Raw genomic sequence first — 12,683 nt, forward strand, 5'->3', positions numbered from 1 at the left:
TCTAAAATTAGATGGACATATTAAAACAGCTATCTATTATATATGTTGTAGTAGTTATAATTGTATAGCTACTACAACATGAATGTTAAATGAATAAGTTGAATCTACATTATAATAACTACGATTTTTTAGTTACTACAGCGTGAATATAGATGAACATGATTAATCAACATTGTAACTATTATAAAACTATAATTGCTACAATGTAAATATTTTTAAATAATTAAATATATGTTATAGTAATTATAAAATCGTAATTGTATATTGTAATTATAAAATTATAATTATTACATATATCTGCAATGCTGCCCATTATAACACCTAAAAAAATAAAAATAAAAATTATATGAAACGTTCATAGCACTTATGGATTTAAGTTGAATTTAAGTTAGATATAATAATATACAATTGAATAGTGATTGAATAGTGATAATAAATGTCCTTGCATAATTAAAAAAATACTTTTTTGTTTTACTTTTGAACATTTTTATTTTTTATCAGTTTCTATAATTAAATAAAAAAAAATAAAGGTTGTTTTGGTTCATTTGGCCTACGGCTAACTCGCTGACTGTCAAATGATTATTCAACTCTTCTTTTGCAAAATGTCTGAGATTCGAATTTTTATCATCTTCTATAAGACTGTTTTATCGTAATCAATTCAGCTATGTCTTAAAGGTATTTATTTATCGTGATTAATTATAGTTTCTCAATTTATCTTATAAATAGTCGTGGGATGTCTGGGACCGCTAAAGGATGAATTCCACCTTTAATTGCAGAAGAAGGCATTTATTTAACTCGATCCAATAGTGATCCGGGATCAATAAGGTCGAATCATTGTTGATCCAACTTGAACCGGTTTGGTTCAATTTGGATCGGCAGAGTAGTAGATTAGGGTTCGCTGATCGTTGAACCCTTCTCCCGCAACTTCACCCCCGTTCCTTTCTCGCTCTCTTACGAAGAAGGCCGGTGATTCAGGGTGCCGGGCGTCCTGCCTACCATCTCCGGCAGCGGCAAGCCCTTAGTGCTGCTCCTCTTCCCCCGTGTGATCGGTAGTCCCCCTCGCCCTCCTTGCTTGCTCGAGAAGCAGCGCTGCAGCTCGAGTTCACGAGGTTCGACGACTGCGACGTGAGTAGTTTTGGGATTTTCTTGTGAGTTACCGGTGTAAGGAACGTTGTTGCTTCTGGTGATCTTGTGTTTCCTACTGGACGACGAGTTGCGGAATTCGCAATGAAAAAGGTAGGGTAGGACTTAGGGAGTTGGGTGTTCGGTATTACAGGTGAGCGAGATGGGGGATATTTAGTTCATTGTTTGTACCTTGGGAGTTGAATTATAAGGTTGTTTAGTGTGCTGGTAACTTGTGTGTATTTAGGGTTGAGTTTGGTCTACCAATTCTTGTGGGGAATTTCGACTTGCCTTGTTGACTATTTTGCCAGTCTGCTTGTGTTATCTTATTGCCTTTGCTTAGGAAATCACACTAGTTATTATTTCATGTGGATTATTTGAGGTTTTATTTTGTTACATTGCTCGCGTCATTTGCTGTATTATCTGTTCTTGATGTATGGAATTTACTTCTTTATTGTTGCTAGCATTAATAAACTTTTTGATAACAAATAGTTAAGACTAGTTGCCTTAAATTAGGACACAGTGGACTTAAGGCCTAACACAACATACTGAATGTTCTTTTGTGGGTGATGTAAGCCTTTGGCCTGTAGCATAATCTCAGTACTATTAACAGTTAATGATTTTATTTCCTTGTTCATAAGGAAATCACGTCGGTGACTTTGAGTCCAGGCTGTGTTTGGTAGTCACACTATTTTCTGATTCCTGCCCTTGTGTCCTAACTTAGAAACTCACACATGTTGTCTGGTTGTTTAACTTGCGGTTGATTGGAATGATATTGTAATCAATTATATGGCTGTAGCTCTTGCTAGCATGGGAGTGAAGTACTTTCACTCGATGAATTAGGCCTCTTTTGTTACAGAATGTGATTTTATAAAAATATTTTAACTAGATGTTTGAAGGAGATATTATATGTTTTTAGTAATGTTTGTATATAACAATTTTTACTTAACACATTTTAATAAAATCCATTCTAATTGGCCATTCATTTGGTAGACTTTGCTAGTATGATGCCAGTCCAGTTCTGATAATTAAGGGCCATAGTTCAATTCTCATTTCTACTAGGCATGATTGCTAACCAATGAAATCGGTCTCTTTATCATAAAGAGATAACTTGGACTTTTACTGTTTTTTCTTTTCTGTGCTTAATTTACCAGTAAAATTTTTTCTATTTATTTTTCTTCATGTTGATTACAAATATTTGATGCCCTTGGTTGCTTCTTCAATTTACTTTAGAATAGGGTTAGGGTTCCATGCTTAGTAATTTTACTTGTTGAACTTACTATAGATTACTAACTTTTATCCAGGTGGTTGTGTGGTTTCCAGCAAGTTACTTGTTGATCTTCATTGAGATTGCTGGAATTTTGTAGTATAAGATGGTAAGAATATCTTGTTGTAGCTGCTGCTCATTTCTCCAATCATTTTGTTGATGAAATTCTGCAATGGTAATCATTTGCTATGTTAACAATATGCATCTTCCTAGTTGTCCAAACATGAGTTACATGTTTCTCTTTGGCTTCTTTAATTTCTAGTTGTCGAACATAATGAAACATCTTTTAAAGCTAATTCTGTGCAAATAAATGTATTGGATGAATGCTTTAAATCACACAACATAATAGGGCGTCTTATATTTTTATACATATTTTTTTATTGAATTTCATTCAAAAGTTTAGTAAACCCTCCCGTTTGGCCATTCAAAATGCCTAACCAACATCTTTGACTAAATCTTTAATTTTTATCTTGGTACAACTTGATTCCTTTCCTCTTCTCTTTTCCTCTCTCTTCTGCAAGCCCACATTTTGTCCATGCCAGAGCTTCTGCAGCCCTTGCAGCACCAATGACTCAGATTTTATTGGATTAAAAAAATATCATTGTATGCATGACAATATTTTCCCCTTTTGAAAAATATCATTCTCCTCTCTTCTGCAAAGAATTGATGTTGTTGTGTCTCCGTCTAATGTTTTCTGTTTACTTATTTAGTCAGGCAGGAAGGAAACAGTTCTAGATTTGGCAAAGTTCATTGACAAGGGTGTCCAAGTCAAGCTAACAGGAGGAAGACAAGGTTGGTTACTTTAATTTTTATGTGTGCTAGACTTTGGTCTTTCCAACTGTTACATGAATTTAGTTCTTTCCTCAAAACTTCTACCGGGTGCCTAGATATGTTTACTCAATGATACTCATCTACATGGTATAGTTGTCTCTGGTTCACTGTGTAGAAGTTTCAAGTTGATATGTGAAGCAAGCAATAAAAAAAATCAAAAAGTCAAGAAGAAGATGGTTTATCACTATGTTTTAAGAATTATATGTATGCATCATGTGGTTAAGCCACTCCATAACACATGCAGGATGCAGACTTGACAATATAAGGGTGCATTTACAATCCATACCTTTGTTAAGTCCATACCTTTGTTAATGTTAGTTAATTGATAATACTGTGTAACATAATGTATCAAAAAATGGATTTACATATACCATGTAATTTTTCAAATTCATCAACCCAAATGATCGGCCAGATAACTTAAATTGGTCGACCCAATCTATCAAAGTTTGATATGCCTACACAATGGCAATGATCTTGTTGGCGAGGCAAAAATAAACAAGAAAAGGATAAAAAAGTGGAGCAAGGGAGGTCTTTCAACAATGATTCATGAGGATTTATTCGCAAGCGATGTCTTCCAGCAACAGAGATTGAAACACTCAATAGTGAAGTCCAGTTGCGCAGGCTCTGGGTAAATGTTCTAATGGTTTGTACTAAGACTTCAAGGATTAGAATGATGTTTAGGTTGAGGTAACACGGCTTTTACATTAAATTGTTACGTAAACTAGGTTACAACTTAAAACTTAATCTTGACTTCAATTTTTTGAAATGATCTTATCTTGAGTGAGCTATCCAAGATAAAGTGCATGTTTTTCAATGTAATTTCTGCTAATTTGGTACTTATAAAGTTTTGAGCTTCTTACGCATTCTCCTTATTGTTTTAATTTCTGGAGTTTCCAGTCGAGGTACATACTAACTCACTCGTAACCAATATAAATTTGCTTAACACTTGATGCCTTGATCCAGTGACGGGGACTCTAAAAGGCTACGATCAGCTGCTTAACTTGGTGCTAGATGAAGCTGTAGAGTTTCTTAGAGGTAACTACTTTCCATGAACATGTTAACAAAAAGTTTTCTATGATTAGTGTTTGCCCTGATGAACTGAATTGTTTTTGCTATTAATTTACATACTATTAATTTCTCCTTTGATGGCTTCATATACTTCAACCCAATTCTAGCATGCCATCAATGTTAAAAAAATTTATCATTTTTATATTGCCTAGACATCCAGTCCACACTATGCATCCTTTATGAACGCGTATTTTAAAATTCATGCACTTGATCGAGGCATACAAACTATTGTCGCGCTGCTAATTGTGAGTCCTATTCTTCATGGTGCCTAAGGAATTTATAGGACCTAAAGGATGAACTCACATATGTTGGTGCAGTGGAAGCGGTTTGTGGATTGCTAGAGGGGAGTGACAAATAGCGACTTACAATAATAATCAACCTATTTCTCTTACTAATTAACTAGCAAGGAGACATATTAAAACATAAATATAACATAAAAGCGAAGAGACAAAATTTATTTGATTACAACCCTCTAGCTGTTAGTCCAAGGCCATGAACAACTCTATTTAGATCTCCTTCTTCGGAAACGACCCCTCTTTAAACAGTTGAGCAAAGATTATAACAAACAGAAGACAATTAAAATCGAGTGTGTGTTATTTCTTCTTCGAGCTCTAATCTATTTACAGTCTTTATCTTGATCTAATCGTTGTGTTGACGTGGTATTTTCGAGCGCTTGGAAGCCTTCTGAGCGGTTGGATTTGTCAAACTCAATCTATTCTACAACAGTCCACTAACGGCTTTAGATGACTTCTTGCAATCTAGATGCCTAGAGGCAATCTGGGCACTCGGATTCTGCTAACATGGATTCCATCGTGATCTGTCTCGGCAACGGTTGCATTGAACTGGATTGGATATTTGGGTGCCCAGAATGGATCTAGATGTTTGGAGTCTAGGGCGTCCAGAATGGATCCAGGCATCTGTTGTTTGAGGAGCCCTTCCAGCTCGCTCCTGTGCGTCCTCGCTTTGTCGAAGTACTCTTCTGCAGTTCCTTGTACCTCGGATGCACCAAGTCTGTCGGCTCCTTTCTTGTATCATCTTTTTCACTCGCTTGTGTCTTCTGTCAAGGTTCACCATATGATACACGTGTATTATCCCAAGTCCTTGTACACTTAGATACACCTATCAAACATAACTTTGACATAATTTTAGATTTATTTGATCACACATCAAAATTCTATTAGGTACTAACAACATATTCAGCATTGGATGATGATTTAGTTAGTTTAATAAGCTAATAAAGTCGACAATATTCTGCACGAGGCTTTGCTCTTTAACTTCCATCCAATGCTTGCAGATCCTGATGATCCACTGAAGACAACAGATCAGACTAGACGTCTTGGCCTTATAGTATGTTTATTTTTTATTTTTTAAAAAAAATTATGATGGTTTACGACATTGTTTGTCTGCAATAATTTGTTTTTGTTCTGGAAAAAATGACAATTTCCGACAGGGTGGTGGGTTGTTGATTGGTGTATTTGTATTTGTATGCAGATCTGTAGGGGAACTGCTGTAATGCTTGTGTCACCAACCGACGGAACAGAGGAAATTCAAAACCCTTTCATCCAGCCAGATGGAGCTTAAATACAAGTTTTAGCCACTTTGATTCTCACCATGGCTAGTCGCTTGGTGTCGATGCCTGTGCTCTTGTCATTTACTCCATCGATTTCTTAAACCTCCATTTGATCAGCTTTGCATGCGTAGGAGAGTTCTTGTTTGCACATGATAAAAAAAATATGCAAAATGCTTTCCCAAGATATTTTGAGATTTTCTCAATTGGATTTTTCTCAATTCCTAATGGCAAGATTCTCACAAGCAAGCTTAATCAAAATGTGAACCATGTCAAAGTTCTTCCTCCATGCTTGTTCTGATATTTAAAGAGAGAATGATCTATTTCTTCAAAGCAAAAGCCACCAAGCGTGTTGGTGTACCAGCTACGCACCAAAAACAAAACTGATCTGAATTCATTAGAGGGCATATACAAGACTTCTACTTAGAAGCCTGAACTCTTTCGATTGCCGATGGCATCAAACAAAGACAGCCTCCTTTTAGCAACCTTTGAACGATAACACCATGTCTCAAGTGCTTCTGTAAGGTCAGGATATCGAACATGCTCCGACTTCAACCATTCTGCTAATATTGCAGCCTGGTTGTTAGATGGCAATGTGAGAATAATAGAAACAAAAGCAGATTCCAGTCCCAGCCAGATCTCACAGTCAATTTTAAGCGTCGAGCCTTCTTCGTGATCGGAATTGGGTTGCTCAAACGAAGGCCTCGCCCTCTGCATAAACGGCAGCCAGACATTCACCACGAGTAGCCTCGTTGCCGTCGGGACTATCACATGTCCAAATACAACCGAGTCAAGAACCTTAGAGGTAACTTCAATTACTTTCCATTTGATCTCTAGTAAGTCGGCTTCGGCATCCATTTTTTCAGTGACTTCGACTATATTAGAAGATGCTTCCAGCCAATAGTGAGCCAGATGTTTCATCATTTCCATCTTATTCAAGATCTGGCAAATCCATGAGATATCAGTGAGGAAGGACTGCAACCTATTCTCCATGTTTATCTTAGAAACAGCCTCTTGAGATGCATACAAAAGAGATTCTAGATGACAACTGAATCGACTTAGAAGATCATTGACACAATTCTTCACTGCCAACTTAATGTCTTGATTATCCGAGGTCAGCATCGGAGCATCATCATCCTCGGTAAGCATATACTCGAGCTGATCTTGAGCACTGGATTTCATGTCTCGCACAGACTGTGGAAGTGATGATGTAGCAAAGCGGAGAGTTGACATGAAAATACCAATTACCGAAATTGGATCGACTGGCTGGAGACGTGCGAGGATCTCCTCGTATTGAGAACCGAGATGCGGTATTATCTTCAAGATCTGCTCCTCATCAGCTTCTTCCCAAGGAACAGATTCCAAATAGTCAATACAATAGCGGCTCAGCTGATGACAACCAAGGCGAACGGCAACCTGAAGGATATCAATTGTATTTCTTACGCCATACCGAGTTTGTGGTTCTTTTGCATATAGAAGGCGGAGGGCAACTACATAAGAATTAAACTCAAATTCTTCACACTGAACTTCAACACAGTATCTAGAATCCAGGATCTGACATGTTGGCCAGTCATCGGATAGGCGCTCGGCAAAGTACTTGCTTTTATCTATGAGAATACCTGAGTGACAATATAACCAATTGTCGCGACCTTCGTGGGTCCTTATCCTCACAACAACATCACTGGTTGCACGGTCTCCAAATCTAATGAGAGTCTTCAGTGGAGGTTTAATTTTAGAACTCTGGACAAAGAAAAAAAGGGCTTAGTCTTAGAACTCTAGACAAAAAAGGAAAAATCAAGATATCTGAAACAGAATATTTACTCTTCCAAATGTACTCAAAATTAGAGAGTGCATTAAGATATGCACTGGTATAACACTTCTTCAGATGAGTTTTAAGTGCATGTAACAACAAGCGTTAAGCAAAGTCGTAAAAACTGAACTATATGATTTACGACTATTAAACAACATGGTGTTAGGAGACATGGTACTTGGATTACGTCACGACATACATTGATGCCAATCAATACTAAGTGGATTAAAGAAAATCTTTCCAAATATATTTAATTGAAACCCAAATATTATCAATTGATAGCATTTGTGAATGCAGCTAAATCCCTACTTATTTGTTGTTACTAAAGTTGGCAGCATTTGGTACTTTACTAGGATTTGAACAAGAAAAGTATAGAATAACAGAAAACAAGATATGTTTTAGCGAAAATAATATAACATTAAAAATGCAGAAAATATAAAGAGACCATGGAGACATGCTAATAAGCACTGCCCAATGAACAAGAGACACCCTTGGTGTGAAGTTGCCCAATAGAAGCAGAGAAGAAGATAAAGCAAATTATATGTCAAAACATACATGATGCAAATCTCCAAAGAAAATCTTCAACATAGTTTTTCTATTGATCCTAATAGAGTAGGATTAACATTCATTAAAAACCTTAAAGATGAGGGATAAGTAGAGGGGTTGGTAGCCACCTCCATTATCATCTTTCACGAAAACATTTTAGTTAACACCTATTACAAGCCTTCAAAGATAAGGATAATGAGGGGTTACACCACCGCCATTAACACTTTAGAGGTTTTTAGTTTATTTGAAATGATAAGAATAACAAATAAGAAAAGCCACACGAAACACATAGCAGAACACAAAACCTAAGGGTTGCCAACTCAACTCTCTGTTGATAACTTGATCATGTAAGAGGAAAAGACTCAGCAGTTAGCTACTATCTGTGTGCTTTTATGTCCATATTGTAGTGCCATGATTAAAGATTCTTATGTTGCAACTACTTTGAAAGTTTTCTATGTTGATTTCTATGTTGCAGTTGTTTTGGTTGCAAAGTCAAAAATTTAGATGATTTTGTCATTTGTTAGACTCTAATTCTGGGTTTATTTACTAAAGGTAAGGATTATGAAGGCAGTAGAAGCTTACACGAATTTATGTTCTTATTTTCAATGGATTGCTTTCTTAGATTTTGATAGCATGCCTTGCATCGAATACAACCTTTTGTTGGATAGTAATAGGAGAAGGGAAGAGAAAGAAGATGGACAAAAATGAAGACAAAGAAACAAAAATAAAAGAGCAAAAAACATGTTCTCTTTCCTTATTTGGGTGTATTACTGTAAATTTCTTTGCTTGATTAGAAAAACAACATACATTTTAAATGACTAGCATTGGTCCTGATTGATGTTGGTTATCGGAAATCAACCCTACCTTCTGCCTCAAATAGGACATGGGTAATACTGATCTTTTATCCCAATAAATCTCAATCCCAGAAAGAGAGATTTCAGGATCTGTAAAGAAGTAAATGCCCTTCTCATCCGCCCAATTGTTCCTATTTATCTGTGTAAACTAAAGAACAAAAATTTCCCTACCTAACTCACATAGATTTTCTTTTCTTTTCTCTTCCTTTTTTCCTGTTTCTTTCCTACAAGGCAGCTCCTTAATTTCAAGGTTAATCAATCTTACAAATGAATACTAAACTGGTGAGGAACGATCTATGGTAGCATTTAAATTCCAAAATTGAAAACTTCCAAACATTCAGATCGTTCAAGTTAGCAATCGGGGGCATTAAGCACACGTATTATGGAATGTGTTTCTCAGTACCCTGTCAGTATCATAATGACATGAAACGACAAGATTAAGCAGCCAAATTTCCGCATTCAACTATTGATCAGGCAAATGTAACTCTAAATGCTGCAGAGAAATCAGAAGGAGCTTTGGAACTAAATACCTGGATGAGGGGAGGGAGGGAAGAGCTAGGGCCGATAGAGCTGGCGCAGCCCTTCGGCGAGCCAAGCGATGTAGACACCGCCTCCCCGGCGGCCGAATCGGGCGGGGGGCTGACGACTTCAAGCCGCCGCCGCCGCCGCCGCCTCCGGGGAAGGCGCATTACACCTCGGTGGCGCGGCCAGGCCGGGCGAAGTCACAGTGAGCAGGGATCGAGAAGGGCGGCAGTCCCCTTGCTCGGAGAAGTTAACTTACCACTTCGTCCGTTCCTCGCGAGCGATCGTAGGCAGCGGGGAGGGAGCGACTTCGGCGGCGAACTTCCGTGTTGCGTGTCCGCTTGTTGTCGGCAAGGCCCCTTCGCCGAAGCTCGCGTCTGGGGCGCTGGCGGGCGGCGACGACGGCGGGCGCGGCGTCGTCGAGGATAACCTCGATCTTTTCGCCCCCACCCGAATAGGGCAAAGGCTGTCGGTGGAGTTCCTCCCCCTCTCCCCTCCTCTCCTCTCCTCTCCTCTCCCTTCCATTCCATCCCATCACAGTAAACAGAACGCTACAATAGCTGTAATAATTGTTAAGCCAGGGGGCTTTTTAAAAACATACCCCTGTTTTGGGTTGCTCTTTACTTGGGCCGGTCCGTTTAATTTATGGCCCGTTTAAATGTTTTGGGTTTTTAACGGTTGGTAATTAAAATAAAAAATAATTATTTCTTTTTACGAGATAATAAATAATTATTCCTTTTACTTACAGCCCGAGAGCCCACAGAGAACAGGTGAATCAGGCGGCGAAAAGCGATCTCCCACTTGTAACGGCCGCTACTTCTCTATTTGTCGCCTCTCCATTTCGGTGCCGATACGTGGACACCATGCAACATCTTCGTCACTTGGCGTTTATTATTATTAGTTTCGCGTCGCGGCCAAAGCGTTTTAATGTCCGATGCCAATTTGAGCCGTGCACGACTGGATTAATTTAACGATACGGGAGGTATTTATTTATTTAGCGGACGTTACGATATCAGTCCAAGACACGTATCGCGTTATTAAAGATTTCGTAACAGGTTGCGGAACGCCGTCTTTTACTTCCCGCACGCCCTCGGGTCGCCGCATCCGCATCCACCACGTGCTCGTCACGTGCTCGTCGTCTTCTTTTCCTGGTCCTCGTCCCTGTTCTTTACTTTACTGAACTGTAAGTCTGTAACGACGAGGATTAAACCAGCTCGGGACTTGGCTTCTCTTCTCTTCTCTTCTCCGCAGCAAATAAAATTGATCGAGAATTCACAGTTTCTACTATTCGAAAATTTGAGGATTCATAGTTTCAAAATTTTGCGTTCTCTGGTCATGCAAAAGGACATTGATGAGCACAGGGCGTTTCAATGACTTCGATCGGGACTCCGACTGGTTAATTATCCGCCGGTGAGCTGCTGGTTGTCTAGGTCGGAGTTGCTGTTGTTGCTGCTGCTGCTGCTGTCGACGGCGGCGGCGCGTTTGGCGATGGGGATCGCCAGGACGGTGGGGGCTGCGTCACCTGGCATGATGACGATGAAGCGATCCTCGAGGACGACGGGGCGCCTGGAGTCATCAGCGTCGCGGGGCTTGTCGTCGACGACGTCGCCGGAGTCGAGGTTCCAGTAGTAGGAGCAGGCGAGGACGAAGAGGGCGAGGGCGATGACGCCGAGCGTGGCGGCCAGGCCGCCGAAGACGTATGGAACCGGAGAACGCCACGCCGAGTGGGCGACCCCGCTGCTGGATCCGGAGGAGGAGGGCAGGGGAGACTCGCCGTCGGCGTTGAAACCGGCGCCAGCCCTCATGCTGCTGCAAACTCGCGGTGAGCCGGTGAGTCGATGCGGTGGAGAACTTGAGACGTGGAGATGTGAGGCCTGTGGCTGTATTTATACCGTAGACAGGGAGGTGGTCAGGTGTTGCTTAAATGCACCGCATTAAAGTGATACGCAGGCATCCCACCGTAATAAATTAAATTAAATTATTATGCCTAATATAATTATCATGACAGTTTTAAAATAAAAACTATCTAATTTGAATAATTTTGACCATAAAAATATATAAAAGATAATAATTTTGATTAAAATATATATTATATTGAAATAAAATTATTTTCATGTAGATGCTATTTTAATATCTTTAAAAAAGAGATATTTTTTTTAATGAAAGTGATAAACAGTGAATAAATTTGCATTTGTTATTTCTAAGATCGAATTGAATTAGAACTCGATCACCAAAAGATGGTGGGAAATGACAAACTAGTCAAGTCTTCGATTATCTTCTATTATAATTACTTTATTTAAGCCTTTAATGATGGGATAGAATGATGTGAACAGGCCTAATTATTATATTTAACCATAGAATAACCTCAACGCCAAGCAAAGAATGTCAATGATAGTCAATTAAGTAGATAACGATGTGAATGCTTGCCGTTTGACCGTAAAAATAAGACCTCTAGAATTATTTTTTTTTTTTTTAAAAAAAAGAGTTTTTCCAGTCAAATTTAACTTTTTAAAAATCAACTTCTACGATATTCATCCCATTTAAATTTTAATCTTAATTATTTTTCTGAGTATTTTACTGTTGCACTGCACTTCAAAGTTATCATTTTTAATCATTAATGGGACTAAATAAAACAATCAAATATAAGATATTTATAAGAATATATTAACGTTTACTTCGAAGACTTGAAGGAACATATTGAAAAAGGTGGTGAGAAATGAAGACTAGCCAAGTCTTTGTTTTTCTTTCTTTTTCCAGTATAATTTACTTTGTTTGGGCCTTTAATGATGCATTAAAATGACATGAATAGGCCTCAATTATATTTGATATGGCGGGTTTTTATTGGTCTGACATAGCAAAATGGGTCAATAACCGATCCGAGCTAGCATCCGATTTGGCAGGTCAACAGTCAACGATCACACCATCTTTTACTAGCCCAGTAACGCTTCGAACGACCCAATTACAATAACATTCGGCCCAGACAGTCTCATTCACCCTGACCCATTACGCAGCTCACCCCCACAGCTCGGCTACATAGCTTGACCACGCAGCTTGACCACTGAGTCTCGATCACCTGCTCAGTCAGCTCGCGTCCCA

At 38.8% G+C, this 12,683-nt stretch overlaps 3 protein-coding genes across 4 annotated transcripts; 1 reads left to right on the forward strand and 2 right to left on the reverse strand.

Moving 5' to 3' along the window:
• Positions 1 to 902: 902 nt before the first annotated feature.
• Positions 903 to 6,042, forward strand: LOC141830104 (sm-like protein LSM7). Of its 2 annotated transcripts, none has more exons than XM_074717592.1 (6): positions 903 to 1,109; positions 2,427 to 2,498; positions 3,100 to 3,181; positions 4,184 to 4,255; positions 5,583 to 5,635; positions 5,780 to 6,042. In XM_074717592.1, exons 2-6 carry the CDS (start codon positions 2,496 to 2,498, stop codon positions 5,867 to 5,869), a joined length of 300 nt encoding a protein of 99 aa, XP_074573693.1. In that variant the 5' UTR covers positions 903 to 1,109; positions 2,427 to 2,495; the 3' UTR covers positions 5,870 to 6,042. The 2 variants fall into 2 exon arrangements, with proteins under 2 accessions (XP_074573693.1, XP_074573692.1); XM_074717591.1 differs by having other exon boundaries at positions 904 to 1,125.
• Positions 6,043 to 6,096: 54 nt separating this feature from the next.
• LOC141830103 (BTB/POZ domain-containing protein At3g05675) lies at positions 6,097 to 10,069 on the reverse strand. Its single transcript, XM_074717590.1, has 2 exons — positions 9,596 to 10,069; positions 6,097 to 7,595 (listed from the first exon to the last, which is right to left on the reverse strand). Exons 1-2 carry the CDS (start codon positions 9,752 to 9,754, stop codon positions 6,279 to 6,281), a joined length of 1,476 nt encoding a protein of 491 aa, XP_074573691.1. The 5' UTR covers positions 9,755 to 10,069; the 3' UTR covers positions 6,097 to 6,278.
• Positions 10,070 to 10,879: 810 nt separating this feature from the next.
• Positions 10,880 to 11,426, reverse strand: LOC141828817 (protein GLUTAMINE DUMPER 3-like). Its single transcript, XM_074716205.1, has one exon. It carries the CDS (start codon positions 11,390 to 11,392, stop codon positions 10,988 to 10,990), a length of 405 nt encoding a protein of 134 aa, XP_074572306.1. The 5' UTR covers positions 11,393 to 11,426; the 3' UTR covers positions 10,880 to 10,987.
• Positions 11,427 to 12,683: the final 1,257 nt, after the last annotated feature.

This window comes from Curcuma longa, chromosome 5 (genome assembly GCF_044706935.1).
Source record: "Curcuma longa cultivar G26 ecotype Majalengka, Jawa Barat chromosome 5, ITB_CL_G26_1.1, whole genome shotgun sequence".
Lineage (NCBI taxonomy): Eukaryota > Viridiplantae > Streptophyta > Magnoliopsida > Zingiberales > Zingiberaceae > Curcuma > Curcuma longa.